The following is an 18981-nucleotide window of genomic DNA, read 5'->3' on the forward strand; positions in this document are numbered from 1 at the left end:
ACTAAGCAAATAATTGGGCATATTAGAAATTGGATGTTACAAATTTGGATCTTGGAGATGAAGAGGGACGAGGACACACCAGGGAGATATGGATGATGCTCACTACTACAACCTTACAAGCTATAGGCATAAAGAAAACCATGAAGCAAATCTCCGTATAAATATGATTTTTTTTAACAAAACAACAACAACATGGGAAATAGTAATTTCACTTTAAATAATTATCAGACTGACCAAAGTACTTGTTGTTTCGACCGACATCCCAAGATCTATCCTCCACAGAAGGAGCCCATCCACGTCCAGTTGTCACTCATAGAATAACGCATTTGAGGAATTGAATTGGTTGCTACAAATAGAAAACCATCATGTCAAATGGGAGTTCAGTTTTTGAAACTCATTTAAGAACATCCATAGATCTGTCTAGGTGCTCTTTTTGTTTGAAAACTAATTGAGCTAACCTCCACATTAATCTAAAACTCATGATCTCTATGGATTGCCACATAATGTTATGAATTTAGCAGTGTTAATCTCAAAAATGTCTGAGAAGGTGCATATGAGAACAAGCATGTGTGATGAATGATGTGAAAAAATAAATTGTCAATGGTACATTGAGACAAAAAATTGCATCAGCACAATCTACCTAGGAACCGAAAAATCTATGTTTTAAGTTATTGGTTTGTGATTGTATAATCTTTTGAATGTCTCTTTACTTTTCTAGTCTTCTTCCTCATGTTCCTCATCAACACCTTACCCAACTTCCTAAGCACTTTTCTTTAGACATGCTAACATGAGGTACACTTGTCTCTTGTAAAAAAAATCCAACTATAAACAAGAGAAATGAATGACAAATTAATGGTAAATTAGTCATATTCACTTATTCTTTGGAAACTTTGTCTCAGGGCAAAGACGGCATTAAGTTTTCCCTTCAGATCAGGTACCTTACAAGGAAAAACATAGCATTTTTTAGAACAAAAAGTAGTCCCTTGCATCATAATCAATATTAAACAAGCAAAATCAATTGCTGAATGAACAAGTTCTACCTGGATAGAGGCCCTCGTTGCCCTTGTTTTACAGTTGGGAATCCACTTTTCTCCCCCAAATACTAAAGACAACATTAACCTAAGAAAAATTCAAACCATCTCAAATGTTTTCCCACATGAATTCATAAAAATCTTATGAATTTAGTGCCGCAAAACACCTTATTCGAACAAATCAAGAGCAAATAGAGTTGAAGCACGTAAAGTAAGGAACAAATCTATGAAATTACCTCCAATCATATCTCGGTTCATGAGCAAATCCATGACAGAGATGACCAAGAACGGAAGATGGAGAGATTGAAATTTGAAATTCGGATATGGAGAATAGATAAAAATGATATTTACATGCCACTGAAATAGAAAAGGCATTGGTTGGATAAAATCGAACAAATAGATAAGCACTTCATGCATAAAAGATGATAATTAAGAGATTTTTCAAATTTATGTTTAAAAAAGTAGTACTTACTGCAGTAATTAAGACTTTTGTCTAAGAGGGTGTTTGAGATTGCTTATTTGAAACAACTTATGTTTTTCTAGAAAAGTTCTTATTATAAGTTAGAATGATTTAACTTTTTCAAAAACTCTTTATATACCAGTTTGACACCGGTATAAGTTGTTTATCCAAACAATCAAAAGTGTTTATTATCGGTGTCACACTATAATAAGTCAATAAGTTGTTTCTATATGCAATTTCAAACACCCCCCCTTAAATATGCTATAAGAAAACTAGAAAAGTATTCGCGCAATGTAACAAGATACATTTTGATTTTAATGTTCCGTTTTGTCTCAGTCGATGTTATAATACGGTTTTATATGGTTTTGTGAAAACGATAATGTTTTTATTTTTGAATAAAATATAAATATGAAAATATCATAAAATTTTGAAAAAATATATTGATATTAGTATCAAATGAACAATTAATATTTTTTTGTGTAATTTCTTTAATTCATTTTTTTTATTTTCGGTTTAATAATATAATTTTTTATAAAGATAACAATTAGTATTTTGTTAGAACTCAATGATTATCCTAATTATATTTTATATTTTTTATATTTAAAATAAGATGTTTATCCTCTATTTGATTATGTTTATCTGTAGTTAGTTACACGAATTCAAACATGGAGCTTTAAATAAAATGCATCAATAAAAATAATTAATGCATAAAAAATGGTTTTTTAAGAGTTTTTGTCAAATACTTTATAATATAACTAGAAAGGTACTCGCGCAATGCAGCGAGATACAACTTGATTTWAATATTTTATTTTATTTTTTATCTCAGTCGATGTTATAATATGGTCTTATGTGATTTTGAAAAAAAGATGATTTTTATTTTTTAATAAAATATAAATTTGAAGATTATCATAAAAATTTGACAAAAATATATCGATATTAGTATCAAATTAACTATTTAAAATTCCTCATCTTTTTGTGTAATTTTTAATTTAATTTTTTTATTATAATTTAATTTAAATTCAATAACGAAGTAATTTATATTTGGTTTAATAATATAATTTTATTACAAAGATAATAATTAATTATTTTGTTAGAAATCGATAATTATTCTAATATATTTTGGACTTTTTATATTTTAAAATGAGATGTTTATCCTCTATTTGGTTATGTTTATCCACAGTTAATTACACGAATTCAAACATGGAGCTTTAATAAGTTGTATTTGTGAATAAGTTACTTGTAATCTTAAATTTTAAGTAATATGCATCAATATACAATACTTCATACATAAAAAATAATTTTTAAAAGTTCTTGTCAAATATTTTATAGATACTAGTCACAGAGGAGCGGGAAGATATTGACAACGATGCAAAACCATTTGCAAGGAAGACCAAGGATATTGGCCGCCAAGGATTGAGGGAAGGGGCAAGTCTTGCAGAAGTGGTGTGTTTAAATATCTCAATCCTTATCCAACTATGTCTACTGCTTATTATACAACCATTGGAACATTCGGGTACAGTTTATTTATCAAATGTCGGCTATTATTTGCTTATCAGGTTCGGGAAGTAAAGCCAGATGTACTCCTTGGATTATCTGCTGTTGGGGGTTTGTTTTCTAAGGAGGTATAGATACATTGATTTTGTGCTCTTTTTCATCGAAAAGAACCAAGTGGAAGACAATTTTTTCTRTAGAATTTCGTGTTAATYAACTTWGCTCACTGYTGAACTAAATTGCTTCACCTATGCATAGGTATTAGAAGCACTTAGAGGGTCAACTTCAACAAGACCAGCAATATTTGCAATGTCAAATCCCACAACCTACTCGAGATTTATGCTAAACATGTGATCAAACAGGAACAACAACTATAAAATAGCAAATACGGCAACCTAATCGATGTTTATGCTAACTATAACAACAAATACAGTTAAGACAGATACAGTTGCATTTGGTAAAACAACTTCTGRACACAACCATATTTCTAAGTGACATTTGAGAAGTTGAAAATCTTTGTTTACAGACAATTAAATACAAACCTGCACACATCTCCAAACTATATATTTAAATGACTTAACTCGGTTTACCTTTAACTTTTTTGAAACTCAAATTGCCAAATACCCAACTGTCAAAATTTATATCTTGGATAACAAATGCAAAGCAGTGCAAACAGAAGGTACAGGGACAGTCATGTAGAAGCAGTGCAAACAGAAGGTACAGGGACAGTCATGTAGAAGCAGTGCAAACAGAAGGTCATATAGTTGTAAGTAGTGTAAAGAGAAATATGGACTTAAATATGAACCTGTAAACTGCAATCTTTTACGGTCGCTGCGATTACGAACGAAAAAAACAAAGAGATTGTGAAGAACATGTCATATATATATATATATATATATATATATATATATATATATGCATCTCAGTCAAATGGAAAAATCTCTCGAGTACCGAAATAAAAACAAAGAGATTGTGAAGCCACAAGATATAATTTCGAAAAAAAATGAGTTAAAAACGATCGACACAAATTAGATCTCACCTTCAGCAACTTTGCTTATACGTTTTTGATCTCCACACTCGACACAGACGTATGGCTTATTAACAGCCGATGTACCGAAACACACTAAGCAACCTGAAAACAGACCAAAGAGCAATTAGCCTGACGATATANACTCGACACAGACGTATGGCTTATTAACAGCCGATGTACCGAAACACACTAAGCAACCTGAAAACAGACCAAAGAGCAATTAGCCTGACGATATATGGGTGAGGGTTACGAGCAGAGCTTTGTGTAGATGTAGATCAATTGGATTAGGGTTACGATAAAAATGGGATTGGGAATCAAACGAGTTCATCGATTGGGATTAGGGTTGCGATTAGATCAAATCCTGAGCCGATTTCATCGAATTGGATTAGGGTTGCGAAAAAAATGGGCGATTTCAGGGTTGTGATACGCGGGATTGGGTTGGGATTCAAACGATTTCATTGATTGGGATGGATTATGGTAGCGTAAGAATGGGATTAGGAATTAGGGGCGAAAAAATGGGCGATTTCAGGGTTGCGATATGCGGGATTGGGTTTAGGAAGGGGGTGGTTAGATAGTATGCTTTAGTAGGTTGTACTTAAAGCAACAGAAGTTGTTTTTAAGAGTTTAAGAGTTTGAGCCAAATACATTATAAGATAGTATAGATAAAAGTATAGATAATGGTGGGTTAGAGTAGAACTTGATTATAGAGATTATTCATTACACGGACGAGATTAAATTATGAGTATTATTTTATATAATCTTTTTAAAAAATATATTAATATTATAAAATATTTTAATAATAAAATTATTTTGTGTATGAGGGGATTTAGAGGAAACATGGACAAAAGTTGATAGAATGTGTATGTATATATTTTTGGGGCGACAGAGAAAACAAAGAGCCCGCCAATACGTACAAATAACCGCCCTCACTCTAAAATCGTCTAAACCCCCCACCGTGATCGCCGTCGCACCGTCACCGTCATGGGAAAGCAGAAACAACAAATCATTTCCCGTTTCTTCGCTCCCAAACCCAAGCCCTCTTCGCCTCCATCGTCACCGCCGCCGTCGCAATCATCTCTCCCGAATCTATCAACTCCTCCACCGAAAATCTCTGCCACCGTCACCTTCTCCCCTCTCAAGCGCCTCCGTACCTCCCAACTCTTATCGCCGGTCAATAAACCTCCCAAAACCCCCCTGTTATCGTCCAATTCCGACCTTCCGGAATCTTCTCGAACCAAACTATCTCCGCACACTCAAAACCCTATACCCCATTTATCCAATCCTACTCTTCACGAAAAGTTTCTAAACAAACTTCTAGAACCTTCTCATGAAGATAGACGGAATGTTTCCACTTCAAATACTATAGTTTCTGTAAATCCTAAATACACTCCATTAGAGCAGCAGGTAGTGGAGCTTAAAGCCAAGTACAAAGACGTTCTTTTAATGGTTGAAGTTGGTTACAAGTTCCGTTTCTTTGGTCAAGATGCTGAGAATGCTGCTAGGGTTTTGGGAATTTTTGCACATATGGATCACAATTTCTTGACAGCTAGTATACCCACTTTCCGATTGAACTTCCATGTGAGGAGGCTGGTAAGTGCAGGGTACAAGGTGGGTGTTGTTAAACAGACCGAGACCGCAACCATTAAGGCTCACGGTTCTAATAAATTGGGTCCATTTTGCCGTGGCTTATCAGCATTGTACACAAAGGCTACCTTGGAAGCGTCTGAGGATGTGGGTGAGGGAGATGAAGGGTGTGGATCATGTAATAGTTATTTGGTTTGTGTTGTTGAAAAGAAGATTGATGTTGCGAAAGGTAGTGGAAGTGGGAATGATGTGAAAATTGGGATTGTGGCTGTTGAAATTTCAACAGGAGATGTTATTTATGGAGAGTTTGATGATAACTTATTAAGAACTGGGATTGAGGCTAAGATACTGAGCTTATCTCCTGCTGAATTGCTTATTGGTGATCCCTTATCTAAGCTAACAGAGAAGGTAGTTTTAACTCGAAAAGTCTTATACGAATAGGGGCTAATTGTTTTGCGATGTATTTGATTCACAATGTGAAACTTTTTAAAGCCTATTTTTTGTTGTATGTTTCCATGAAACAGTAAATCTTATTTGATTATGTCCATATTTTAGTAAATTTGTTTGGTAATTGTTTCTGCTTATTTGTTATTATTTTATTAACGAAGTTGTTTCTGTTGGCAAATTGAAAATCATGGTTGTGATTGGAAGGCTGATAGACACTGTATTTCATGTGTAGTTTTTACTAGCATATGCTGGACCTGCCTCAAATGTCCGTGTGGAGCGTGTCTCCCGAGATCGATATGCAGATGGTGGTGCCCTTGCTGAAGTATTGACTTCCTATGATAGAATGGGAGATAGCCATTTAAATGATAATCCTCAAAGAGAGTATGTGGAGTTAGAGGAAAAAACAAAAAGGCACTTGGCAATTAAGGTGCTATTCTAGTTTTTATCTCTCTTTATGAAGTAAATGCTAACTATGTATTCTTTCTTTTGAACTATTAAAGATATAAATGAAAAATAATAAGATGGCAAATAGAAAAAAAAATGGAAAATCATCGAGAATGTGTACTTGTTCAATGAATAGCTATTTTTGTACTTGCTTTTTTCTGGTTATGCTGCTTTTAGAATGTTGTTAAATTTACCCTTTTTGTGTTTTGAATCATATAGGCGATCATGGCTATGCCTGATTTGGCTGTTCAGGCATTAGCCTTGACCATTGATCATTTGAAGCAATTTGGTTTTGAAAGAATTCTGTGCTTGGGAGCTTCATTTCGGCCTTTCTCTAACAATGTGGAGATGACCCTTTCAGCCAATGCTATACAACAATTAGAGGTATGTCATAATATCATACATGCAATGCCTTGAAGATATATACAACTAAATAACTATTGTAGAAGAGTTTCCCTTTGACATTATTGCTTCATTTCTGTTGGGAATATAATACACATGTGAATGGCCTAACAGGTTAACCACATATAGGTTTTGAAGAACAACTCCGATGGATCTGAGTCTGGCTCATTACTAGAGCGTATGAATCACACTCTTACAATATCTGGTTCAAGGCTTCTCAGGCACTGGGTACACTCTTATCTCTCTTAGCATTTTCTTGATTGTTTTTGGCGAGTGTCTGCTTGTGATCTTTTTTATGGGCCGGGGGTGGAAGGGGTTCTGTGTCTGTGGAATCCACTATTTGCTAATCGGGTCTCACCTAATGATTCAGGTGAGTCATCCTTTACGTGACAGAAACATGATCAATGCTCGTCTTGATGCCATTTCTGAGATTCTTGAATCAATGGGTTCTCATAATACTTGTAGTGATCGGGGATATGAAAGAACGAAGCTTCATCAATTGCTAACTTCAGTTCTGACTAATTTAGGAAGGTCGCCTGATATCCAACGTGGAATTACAAGAATTTTCCATCGGACTGCCACAGCGTTGGAGGTAATGAATATATTGTCATTGTGTAAGCAAACAACTGGAAATCTTGTATCTAATCTAGTGTTTTATGATGGTTTCTCTCAACTGGGAATTACAGTTCATAGCGGTCATTGAAGCCATCTTACTGTCAGGGAAACAGCTTCGGCAGCTTCAAGTGGAAGAAGAGGATGAAGGTGACCGCTTGCAAGCAAACTCCATCCACTCTCCGTTGCTGAGAAAGTTGATTTTAACTGCATCTTCATCCAACATAATTTCTAGGACATCAAGGCTACTTGCTGCCTTGAATAAGGAAGCTGCTGAGCAGCGTGATATTCCCAATCTGTTTGTCGTTTCTGAAGGAGCATTTCAAGAGGTTCCATGACATGAATTATCTTCGAAATATAGGGGAAAATGCAACAAAGTTTGGTATAGTTCCTATTTAGTATAACATTTTTTTTTCACAATCGATGTAACAAAGTTTCAAAATTTCCTATTTTCTACCCACTTTGACCGGTAGCATGCTGATATTGTAGCATTTAATGACGTGGATACCCCTTTATGGAAGGGTCATGGTGAAGTGTACGATAAACTTGGCATCCACGTCATCAAATGTTACATAATCAACAGTTACACATCAAAATGGGTAAGAGAAAATTATGAAACTGCGTTGCATTGAATGAGAAAAATATTTTTTGTTACACTAAATAGGATTAAATGAATTGAGAGTTTGCTGCTTCAGAGCAAATTTCACTGCATTTTTTGATGCATTTTGCTCTTAAATGTAACTTGTGAGTTTTGTCATATCTTGGCTTCATTTAACTATGTGTAATTCTTATACAACCGATGACCAGATTGCTACAGCAAGGAATAAAGTGAAGCAGGCAAAGGAGAAGTTAGATTTATTGATTGGTTTATACCGCAAACAACTGAGAAATCAGAAGTTGGAGTTCACGACCGTTTCTGGGACGACACATTTGATAGAGGTAAATTATATTGGTTTAATGAAATATTTCTGTTTTTGAAGTTTATCTCTTCCTTTAACTTGCAATACTATCAAAATGTTTTTTCGTTTGTTTCATTATGATACATCTGCCTCTTACTAGTTACAGTTTTAACTGCAGTTGCCACAAGACGTAAAAGTGCCTTCGAATTGGGTGAAAGTTAACAGTACTAAAAAGGCAATACGCTATCATGCACCAGAAGTATTGACGGCTTTAGACGACCTATCATTGGCTAATGAGGAGCTCCTTCTTGTCTGCCGCTCCACTTGGCAAAACTTTCTAAATGAATTCGGTGGTTACTATTCTGAGTTGCAAGTGGCTGTTCAAGCACTAGCGGCTTTGGATTGCCTGCATTCTCTTGCTCTTCTGGCAAGAAATAAGGTTTTTAGTGTTTAATTTATTGGGTTCATGAGTTTGATGCTTTAACTAACCTTATTTCTTCTAACTTCACCTCCTCATCTCTCTTAGGATTACATTCGCCCAGTTTTTGTTGATGATAGTGAACCTGTTCAGATTTGTGTATCTTCAGGCCGTCATCCGGTGTGTAACATTCTTTTCTTAAGATGTTAAAGACTGTTTTTGCATAATGCTTACATGATCCACCATAAGCAGGTTATGGAGACTATGCTACAAGATAGTTTTGTTCCAAATGATACTAGTTTGCATGCAGATGGAGAGTATTGTCAAATTGTTACGGGACCAAATATGGGCGGAAAGAGTTGTTATATACGACAAGTGGCTCTCCTTGCCATCATGGCACAGGTATATTGGCAGATACAGGATGATCCTAAACTAAAATAGCTGGCATTTGTCATATTTATTGCCCAAAATATCTAGCTAATCTCTACTGTATGCCAACCTTAGTCTTTCTAGCTTTTACTGTATGCTAGACGTAGTTTTTCTCATGTCCTACGAGTTGCCAATACAATGCTCTGTGTTTGCATACACTCTTCTGCTACTTCTCGCACATGTATCCTGTTAAATTTTTTTTGCAAACGGAGGGTTTTCATGGAAACTGTCCATCTACTCCTTGATGTAGAGGCAAGACTTGCATACTTCCTACCCTTCTCAGACCCTATCTGTGTACGCGATATATTGGGTTCGTTTGGTTTGATTTGTTGTCAGAACTTGAAGTAATGAAGGCAACCAGACGGCCATGGCTTCACTGATTGTATGTTTTTTTATTCTTTTTAGGTTGGTTCCTTTGTACCAGCATCGTCGGCAAAACTGCATGTGTTAGATGGCATATACACAAGAATGGGAGCTTCCGATAGCATCCAACAAGGTAGGAGCACATTTTTAGAAGAACTGGGGGAGGCTTCTCATATACTTGAGAGTTGCACAGGCCAGTCTTTAGTGATCCTTGATGAGCTTGGAAGAGGCACAAGCACACATGATGGAGTTGCAATTGCTTATGCCACATTGCAGTACCTGTTAGAGCAGAAAAGATGCATGGTACTATTTGTGACTCATTACCCAGAGATAGTCAAAATGGCAAAAGGGTTAACTGGATGTATGGGATCGTATCATGTTTCATACCTGACATCGCAGAAAGGCGAGCCTAATGGTGACTATGAAGATGTTGTTTACCTTTATAAGCTTGTACCTGGTGTTTCAGAAAGGAGCTTTGGATTTAAAGTTGCTCAGCTTGCACAGGTCCGTCTTTTTGCCTCTTCGCCTTTTTGGGATAAAGAAATTTTGTGTGTTGCATTATATATCTAAAAATTGGTAATGCATGTTTGTTATGTTACAGTTGCCATTGTCATGTATAAATCGAGCGAGTGTGATGGCAATGAGATTAGAAGACGTAGTGAGGAAAAAGAAAATATTACAAGAATCAGGGAGAAATGATGAAGCTGGAGATATGGAAGGGTACAAAGAGATGTTCTCAAATCTGAATTTAGCAGCATATTCACAAGATATTGATCCTGCCAAAAGCTTCGAGTGTTTAAAGACTGCTAGAAGCCTTGCGCTTGAGTTGATAAATAGGTAAATAGAGGGAGGTTCAAATGAGAAGAGGGTCAAAATAAGATATGACGAGAATGTCCAATCACATGTGATTTTACACTATAATCACACGTGATTATGCTCGACGTCCATAGCGACCTAGGTCGCACCCGCACCCTTGCGTTGACCGTGTTTCGTAATCGCTTGTGATTTTAGTGTAAAATCACATGATTAGGGTCTCTATTGTCGTTTGAAACCTAAGTCTAGGTAAATAACACTCAATCAGATCATATCCAATTTACGAATACGTGTTCATCTTGTGTTTTCTAACAGATCAATGACCGAGTTTATGATGGCGAATTAACGGTAAAGGAAGTAAAATTATAGAAAAATTTCAACTAGTTTTATCTTTGTTATTTTATCAGTAGTGTTCAGCTATGCATGTAAAATAGTAGAATCATATTCAAAACAGTTGATTGAGACATGCCATACATACATGCAGAGGCTTTTAGTGGAGACTGACTACAATCATTCACGGACCGAATGTCATTTGAATGTTCTGTAATTGACGCAGTAAAGTAAACTCATGTATAAATAGGCAAATGATCGTGTGAGGAAAAGAGTTAAAGAAGTGTAAGAAAATATCTGAACCCTTGATTACTCTTAATCTCATGTTCGTCCATGAATTGCGTTCTAGAAGAGAATTTGATTTGGTGCACCTCATTAGTGTTGATATTCAATTAAGATTGATTCAAAAGTGGAGATTTTTTCTTATGCTTCTCATTATAACTTTTCTTCTTACTGGAACTCAACTTTGTATAAATAATGTTCTAAAAGGCACGATGTTGCATAAGACGTGTCTATCATTACGATAAAGCCTACAATGTTTCTTTCTGTATACAATGTTTCTTTCTGTAAGGTGTGGCTCAAGTTGAGCATGCATTTTTTTACGAGGGGTGACTTTTTTGAAAAAATAATATTTTTCTAGTTCTTTTAAATTTATTTACTTTTGTGTTTTACACTTTATAGATTTATTTATTCATATTGTTCATGGTTTCAGCAATTCTTACACATCATAAACTTACAGTTGATCCAAATTCTCTCAAAATTACCCTTCGGAGTCCTATAATGAATATTTAGTTAGAAACAATTTATACAATATTAATATATAAGATTTTTCTTTTTCTAATATGAATATATACATATGTAAATATCATTATCTCATGGAAAAGGCAAGGTGCACCTTGGATTGAACTCGACGAATTGCGTTTTGCCAGATAGATTTTTTTAGAAAGATTCCCCATTGGTAATATTATAGAAAACTTATATATATATGGTGTATAATATTATATATATATATATGTATCTGAATCTTAAGAATAGGACCATACCCTATTCTCGAACCCTCAGCCGAGCTCCACGCTGCCCGCATTTCTTTTTTAGTAAGGGGACAAAGAAATGTCTCCACCTGCTGCCAACAGTCTTTCTCCAGAATTCTACTGAACGGGTCGATCCCCCCCCCCCGTTTGTTTTAGCAACTTATCCTAAGGTCTCCTGGCCAAGAGCTCCCCGGTGATGACAGAGGAAGCAACCCGCCTACTGTGCGGGGCGGTTTTTTTTTTTCACAATAAGACCTGGAAGATTATCCCTACCCTCGGTAGCTTACGAGTTTACGTCCATCCCTAGTTGGGTAAAGTTTTCTTTTTCTTTACACCAGACCCTGCAACTAATGAAAAGGACCTATGGTATGGAGTAAGGGGAAGCGTGTACGTTGTCACACTCCCTGCCTTCCAAAGGTGCCTAGAGGACAGGCCAGATGCAACAGAGCAACGACTCAGGAGCGGATTCCCCACCGGCCGGGGGGGGGAGGAGATGGCCATCTTAAGGCACATCACGACCTACAGGCAACACTGGCGAGACCTAGGAAGGCAACCCGATTGGGAGTCAGATGATTCATAGTACCTACAGCCTCCCGGACTTCATATTCATCAATTTTGAAAGCGGGGGAAAGAGATCTTTTTTCCGCAAAGGAAAAATACGGAGCAGATTTAACGTTAGCGCTTTAGTTTGTTTGATTGCTCGTTAGTTCCGTTTTCAATAAGGGGCGGAGCTTGAAGAAGCGAGCCTAGAGTAGCCACACAGACTATTACGTTTTTCAGGCCCTTTGAGATTCTACTCGTAAAGAGCTAGCGCCGCTATAGAGTCAAGATATTCTGCTATCAATGAAACCGAGAAAAAAACCAGTGCCTTTCATAAGATCGAGACTTATAGCTTGATTCTTTACTCATTCCATACAGGGAAGAATTGAACGTGATAACACGTCTTCCTATTTCTTTCTCAATGATATCCGACGATCAAGACAATTCCCGTGAAAGTCTTTCATAGAAGTGAATTCTTATTCTTACGAAGCAAATTACATTTCCTATTGATTTGTCCCCTGGACCTATTCTGATTCTGAATTATCCGTCGCTACGCTGTTCCCAAGGACTAGCAGAATCGRAATAGCGAAATTCTTGGGTCATCTCAATGGTTTCAAAAACCACACGTTTCTCTGGATCATCATAGCGTACTTCCACATATCCACTCAGAGGAAGGTCTTTTCGTAATGGATGACCCTCGAAACCATAATCTGTTGWTATACGGCGTAGATCTGGATGATTAATGGAAGAAACACCAAACATATCCCAAACTTCATTATCTCATTGAACAATATATAGAAAAATCTTATATATATCCCAATACTAATATATAAGATTTTTCTTTTTCTAATATGAATGTATATACGCAAATATCATTATCTCATTGAACAATATATAGAAAACTTATATGTATATGGTAAATATAATATAATATAATATCTATAGAGGAGCGATAAAATGCAAATCACCCAATTTGTAAACCATCATCATCCATCGATTTCATTGTTTAATCTTATGAAAAAATTTCATGAAATTGTTTAATCTTGTGAAATTATTTCATATAATACTTTTTTTGATGAAGTTGTTTCATATATTGTTATGAAATTGTTTCATATAATACTTAATAATATTTTAATGAAAATTGTTTCATGTATTTCTCTAAAACTAAAATAATGAAGATGATAATATCCATGATTAACACCCTCAACAATAAAAATGATTAATCAACCTCTCATAATTACATTAAAAATGAACAAAATGAAAAATTATGATTGGTTGAATGAGGTTTGTACGGTTTGTACAAATGACGTGGTTTGCAAAATAAACCTCATTTCTCTCTCTCTCTCTCTCTCTCTCTCTCTCTATATATATATATATATAGAGGAGCGTTCAAATAAAAACTTACCCCATTTGTGTAAACCGTGTAAACCAATCTCATCCGTCCATTTTCTTGATCAATGGCTAAGATTAATTTACTTTATTTTAGGAAAWTAAAAAATAAAAAATATTAAAAAATTATTTTATTTCAATGATAAGGGCAAATTGGTAAACAAAAGTTAACATCAATATAACATTAATTCCATAAACAAAAGTTANTTTTCACATTAACATTAATTCCATAAAGAACAAAATATAATATGCACCCGTTTCATCATATATTTATTTCATAAAAGAACACAATACATTACGCACCCGTTTCATTTTAATCCTACCAACTAAACAGATCAACTTCAATCACAAAGCAACATGGATCATCATGAACCTAGATGTACATTCAATCACAAAGCAACAAAGATAACCATGAAACTTCAATCACAAAGCACCTATTTCATTAACACGTATAATATGCATAGACGGAGCAAATAAATCATTTTACAATGAAACCTTTTCACATTGAAACAGTTTCATGACCATTGTTTTTTGAACTTTGTTTATGAAACTATTCATTACAATATTTTCATTAGGAAATAGAGAGATTATATTATTTCGATTTTTCAACTGTTTTGAAATGTTTGATGAAACCGTTGCATCAATAGTTCATTTTTCTTATTCCACTCATATGAACATGATTCATCATTATGAACCTTTTCATTATGAAACAGTTTCATGAAACCTTTTCATTAAAGTGGATAATATGCCTAGAGTATTAATTTGGACAATATGCCTAGAGTATTAATTTGGACAATATGCCTAGAGTATTAGATTATGAACATGCTTCATCATTATGAACTTTTTCATTATGAAATAGTTTCATGAAATTTGCCCCATATGAAACAGTTTCATGAACTTTAGGAATGAAGTTCGCCCCATATGAACGTCCCATATGAAACAGTTTCATTATGAAACAGTTTCATTATGAAACATTTTCATTATGAACGCCCCATATGAAACAGTTTCATTATGAAACAGTTTCATTATGAAACATTTTCATTATGAATGTCCCATTCAAATCAAGTTTTTAATATTATAATATATTTTTTTTAATATGTTACCATTCAAAAAATTTCCATTATTAAATTTCTTTATTTAATATTTATTAATAACTACCTTATTTATCATAAAAATATAGAAAATGACCAAAATACCCTTATTGATTAAATTTAATTAAAAAAGAATAGAATTTTCTTATTGGTCGAATTTGGTTTACACGGTTTCTTAGAATTACATGGATTTCATTTGAACCTTATATATATATATATATATATATATATATATATATATATATATATAAGGTTGGATTCAGGTAAGAAGAAAAGTTATAATAAGAAACATAATAAGAGATTTTCACCCTTGGATCAATCCTAATTGAATGTCAACACTAATGAAGTGCATCATCAATTCTCTTCTAAAACACAATTCATGGGTGGACATGCGATTAAAAGTGATTATGAGTTCGGATCTCTTCTTAGACTTCTCGTTTTTTTAACTCTTTTTCAAACATATAGAATCTTATATATGACACACAAATTTACCACCTTATATCATGCCTTACAAAACACCACGTTCTCGCCGTAGCTTGTAAAATTTAAGGTTTGCTCATGTCGTGACGCCAAGCCTCACACAATTTTTAAAACCCTATGTATAAATCAATAATGGATCCTTGCTTGATTGCAATAATTCATATATGATAAATGCATAAACAAGACTTATCGTAGATTTTAGAGTTTTAATTTTACATTAACAGTTAAAAACATCAGTGAATTGTTATAAAACATTTTTGGTATGATTCTTCTTGTCATATTAATACCAAACTCACCAAATTAACAAACTTCATAAAACCCTATGGAGTGACTTACAAGAACATCTTTTGTGAGCCACATTTACTTGTTTTACATTAATTTTTTCTATATTTTTTTAAAATCAATTAAAAAGCTAATAAAATAACGTTTCAAATAAAAATCAAAATTCTAGTACTAAGAACTCTAGAAAATTTAGGTGTCTTGTAACAATTCTCCATAATAGTAACTACATTTTTCTTATAGAAACCTATCACCGGAGATGCTCTTAGTAATTTACCAAACAAAGTCGAACCATTTTGAATTTTGTTCCATCTATTTTGACATGACAAAAAGAATGCACTTTTATCCCACTCAGTCCCATAAATAATGAAACAGACCTTGTTTTATCCAGCCCCACGCGCTAGGCATCAGCCTCGAATCCAGCACAAGTAAATTATGAAAAATAGCATACAAAAATTCATGAACTGAGACAAGAAAAACAAAATGGATCAAGCACAAGAGTCTTTTCTTATTGAATTGAACATCAACAGTAGCATATTAACTGCGGAAAAATAAGTGAGAAGCATACGATGTTCAAGAAAAGGCAAACCACATTTTGCCTTGATGAAGAAACTCAATACTCTTTCTTCCCAAAATTCTTACACCAGATTTGTGACGGAATTGGGTGAACCGGCATGTGTGGTCGTTGCTGCAGACAGACGCAGAATTAGAGTATGCACATAGAATATAAATTAGAATGCAACTTTTATGAGATCAATGGCATGCTACCATTAAGCTTGAACAATGATTGAATTAGTTAGTTTCTGCTTACATGTAAAGGGAAGGATTTTTAACGCATACCCATTTAATTACTTTTTCATCATTTCTAAGTAATCAAATGCATAAACTTGAATATGCATATCATCCAAGGTCATTTGATGCAATTCAGTGAAGTGATTCAAATCCTTAACTAGAAGATGAAGCATGAAAATGGTGGACTACATATTTTGTTAAGATTCCTATGAATGAAAGTTACAGTACATACTATTAAAAAGAGATTAACAGATTGCAGCATATAAAATAACAGAACCCAAAAAAAGAAGCCAGAGAAAGAAGGAAAAAAATGTCATGAGAAACAAGTCAATTTCAGCATGTGCTGAAGTATGTTATATGATGGAGAAGTATGAAATCCATCATCTTTATAGAAAAGCAGCATAAGATCAACTTAAAGAGGGTGATCTAGATGCATTGAGGCTACTTGGCTCTATAAGGATTAGGAAAACTGTTTAATGATATTTGGGTCATAAAGAAGTAACATTACAAGTTGTTTCAGGACTCATCTGGTACTTGATTGCATTAGAAATTATCATACTAAAATTTTGGATGTACAAATTGGAGAACAATGCAAGTGCCTGATCAATTACACAAACCACAATGGTGCAGACATGGATAAGAAATGACTGGGACAGTCTTACTCCACGCCTAAGATATACAAGGCAGGCCAAATGTAGCTCAATCTTATCCAACACTAATGGTGGACTTGAAGTTGGTGCTTTGAGCTGACCCGTTGAACATTCTATAACCCCCAATCTAACAACCTCGCAGATGGCAAGGATCTTGGAAAGACCTTGGTGCATGGATGGTAGAGTCTTTGAACAGCCAAAGGCTCCTTGATTGCACTGATGTCAGCACATTGCATAAAGACTAAGAACTGAAAGCACCAACTGCACCTACATAGCCGGCTATGGTAACATGACAATAGCACAAACCACTAAAGGTTAGATTATACATACAAATGGTCAACCTAGGGTGAAAGAAATAAACTTTGAAAGAATAGTACTTCCGAAGCTGAATTCTTGCTATTATGGGTTTCCTTTCAGCAGCCATTGTTACAAGTTCAAGCATTCACTAGAAAACTATCCAATCCACTTAACCTTTCAGTTCACACAACCATTGAACTCAACAGCTATTGCTCCACTAACATTAAGCGATATAGAGCATAAAAAGGAGTAGCATGTATAGATACCCTACAGAATCAAATCCTTACGTCTGACAGTATGAGGACAGACATGGACAAAACATTACAATACATTAAAATGACTAATGTTCTAAGAGCACTAAATCGATCATCATAGTCCCGGCAAGATCGGAAAATGCTACCACAGAGGACTGACGGAATAGACATAAAAGAACTGCTGCTGCACACCCCTCCTTCCGGACGACCTCGTTAAACGGTTTAAAATGAACAAAGTTTGATCGATGAACCCAAAAGCTTTAAAACCCGAAATCGATAAGCACGCAAGCGGTGAAGAATAAACAATATGCATACGCCGGAATTGATAGCCATGGGATTTAAAACCCTAAAGTTTTAAATCTAAAACAATCGAAATTCAATGTATGCCCAAATCCAGATCTTCTACTATGTATGTATCCGAATTCTCTCAAAGTGACAAAAAAAACATGGGAGAAAAGAGTGATAGATGATCAGTAAATAAAAACAGACCTCGAGTTCCGCAGATTTCATGGCGATAGGTATGCAGACGAGGAAAATACCAGCCATGGCGATGGCGGTGTTGCGCTTCCAGTGCAAGGGGCGGCAGTTGGGACCACCGCTCATGGTCCAGACCTTGGCCCTGAAATCCCCTCCGCCATGGCCATGGGCGCCGTCGGCGTGACTGCCGTGATGATCTCCTCCTCCAGCCATTTTCTCTCGTCAACTGCTTCAATCGATTTTTTTTGTTTCTGAGGAAGCAAGGAAAATGGTTCAGTAGTTGCCCTATTGGCGAATTTGGAGATAGGCCCGTATTACATTTTTAATCTTGTAAAAATAATTAATATTTTTATAATAAATTATTATTTTCATTATAGTTTTTCTTTTTATAACATTACATAGAAAATAATTATTAAAACTAAAAGTTAGTTGTGCAATATAATGAGATATATTTTGATTTTAATATTTCGTCTTTTATTCTGTCTTTATAGATGTTATAATACGGTTCATGTGATATTAAAAAAAATAATAATATTTTTATTTTAAATAAAATATAAATTTAAAGGTATTATAAAATTTTGACTTAATAACATGACAATACAAATCACATAATGAATTAAAAAATATCATAAATAAAAAACATAAAATAATTACAATTTTGAATTAAATCAAATATTATGTTAACGGTATGATTGTAACAAAATTCTATTTAAATCCCCTAATATTTTCATTATATCTTTTATATTTATTTATCATTTAATTTTAATTAAGTGAAAAATTTTCAATCAAGTTTTCTATGATAATTTTCATTTTGATAAGATTTTTTCATAATTTTCTTCAAATATCACATGTGTTAGTTTTGGAATGTAATGATTTTTATATGATGTATTTGTAGAAGCGGGGTTAAATACAAATACAACATATTTTCATCTTTAATTCTATATTTTG

The 18981-nt window shown here is 34.4% G+C and overlaps 2 protein-coding genes and 1 long non-coding RNA gene across 8 annotated transcripts; 2 read left to right on the forward strand and 1 right to left on the reverse strand.

Annotated features, from left to right (window-relative positions):
- Positions 1-2880: 2880 nt before the first annotated feature.
- Positions 2881-3309, forward strand: LOC112524167. Its single transcript, XR_003070368.1, has 3 exons — positions 2881-2934; positions 3048-3113; positions 3241-3309. It is a non-coding gene; the product is annotated as an uncharacterized LOC112524167 (long non-coding RNA).
- Positions 3310-4980: 1671 nt separating this feature from the next.
- LOC112524172 (DNA mismatch repair protein MSH3) lies at positions 4981-10995 on the forward strand. Of its 6 annotated transcripts, none has more exons than XM_025133871.1 (14): positions 4981-6004; positions 6276-6470; positions 6707-6871; positions 7019-7117; positions 7260-7481; positions 7576-7830; positions 8309-8440; positions 8579-8839; positions 8927-8998; positions 9071-9220; positions 9653-9913; positions 10010-10114; positions 10212-10447; positions 10739-10995. In XM_025133871.1, the coding sequence occupies exons 1-14, from the start codon at positions 4994-4996 to the stop codon at positions 10767-10769; spliced, it is 3195 nt and encodes a 1064-aa protein (XP_024989639.1). In that variant the 5' UTR covers positions 4981-4993; the 3' UTR covers positions 10770-10995. The 6 variants fall into 6 exon arrangements, with proteins under 6 accessions (XP_024989639.1, XP_024989640.1, XP_024989638.1 ...); XM_025133872.1 differs by having other exon boundaries at positions 4981-5747; positions 5883-6004; positions 9653-10114; XM_025133870.1 differs by having other exon boundaries at positions 9653-10114; positions 10739-10771; positions 10908-10929.
- Positions 10996-16006: 5011 nt separating this feature from the next.
- On the reverse strand, positions 16007-18282 carry LOC112525670. The gene is made up of 2 exons (XM_025135891.1): positions 18046-18282; positions 16007-16251 (listed from the first exon to the last, which is right to left on the reverse strand). Exons 1-2 carry the CDS (start codon positions 18244-18246, stop codon positions 16177-16179), a joined length of 276 nt encoding a protein of 91 aa, XP_024991659.1. The 5' UTR covers positions 18247-18282; the 3' UTR covers positions 16007-16176.
- Positions 18283-18981: the final 699 nt, after the last annotated feature.

This window comes from Cynara cardunculus (assembly GCF_001531365.2).
Source record: "Cynara cardunculus var. scolymus isolate 2C chromosome LG 13, CcrdV1, whole genome shotgun sequence".
Lineage (NCBI taxonomy): Eukaryota > Viridiplantae > Streptophyta > Magnoliopsida > Asterales > Asteraceae > Cynara > Cynara cardunculus.

Bases quoted from the DNA above. Each gene is read 5' to 3' on its own strand.
- LOC112524172 (XM_025133869.1), top strand. From the start codon at position 4,994: ATGGGAAAGCAGAAACAACAAATCATTTCCCGTTTCTTCGCTCCCAAA. The intron at 6,872-7,018 runs GTATGTCATAAT...AACCACATATAG, and splicing joins ATGCTATACAACAATTAGAG to GTTTTGAAGAACAACTCCGA. The intron at 10,115-10,211 runs GTCCGTCTTTTT...GTTATGTTACAG, and splicing joins AAGTTGCTCAGCTTGCACAG to TTGCCATTGTCATGTATAAA.
- LOC112525670 (XM_025135891.1), bottom strand. From the start codon at position 18,246: ATGGCTGGAGGAGGAGATCATCACGGCAGTCACGCCGACGGCGCCCAT. The intron at 16,252-18,045 runs GTCTGTTTTTAT...GTCTGTCTGCAG, and splicing joins TGAAATCTGCGGAACTCGAG to CAACGACCACACATGCCGGT.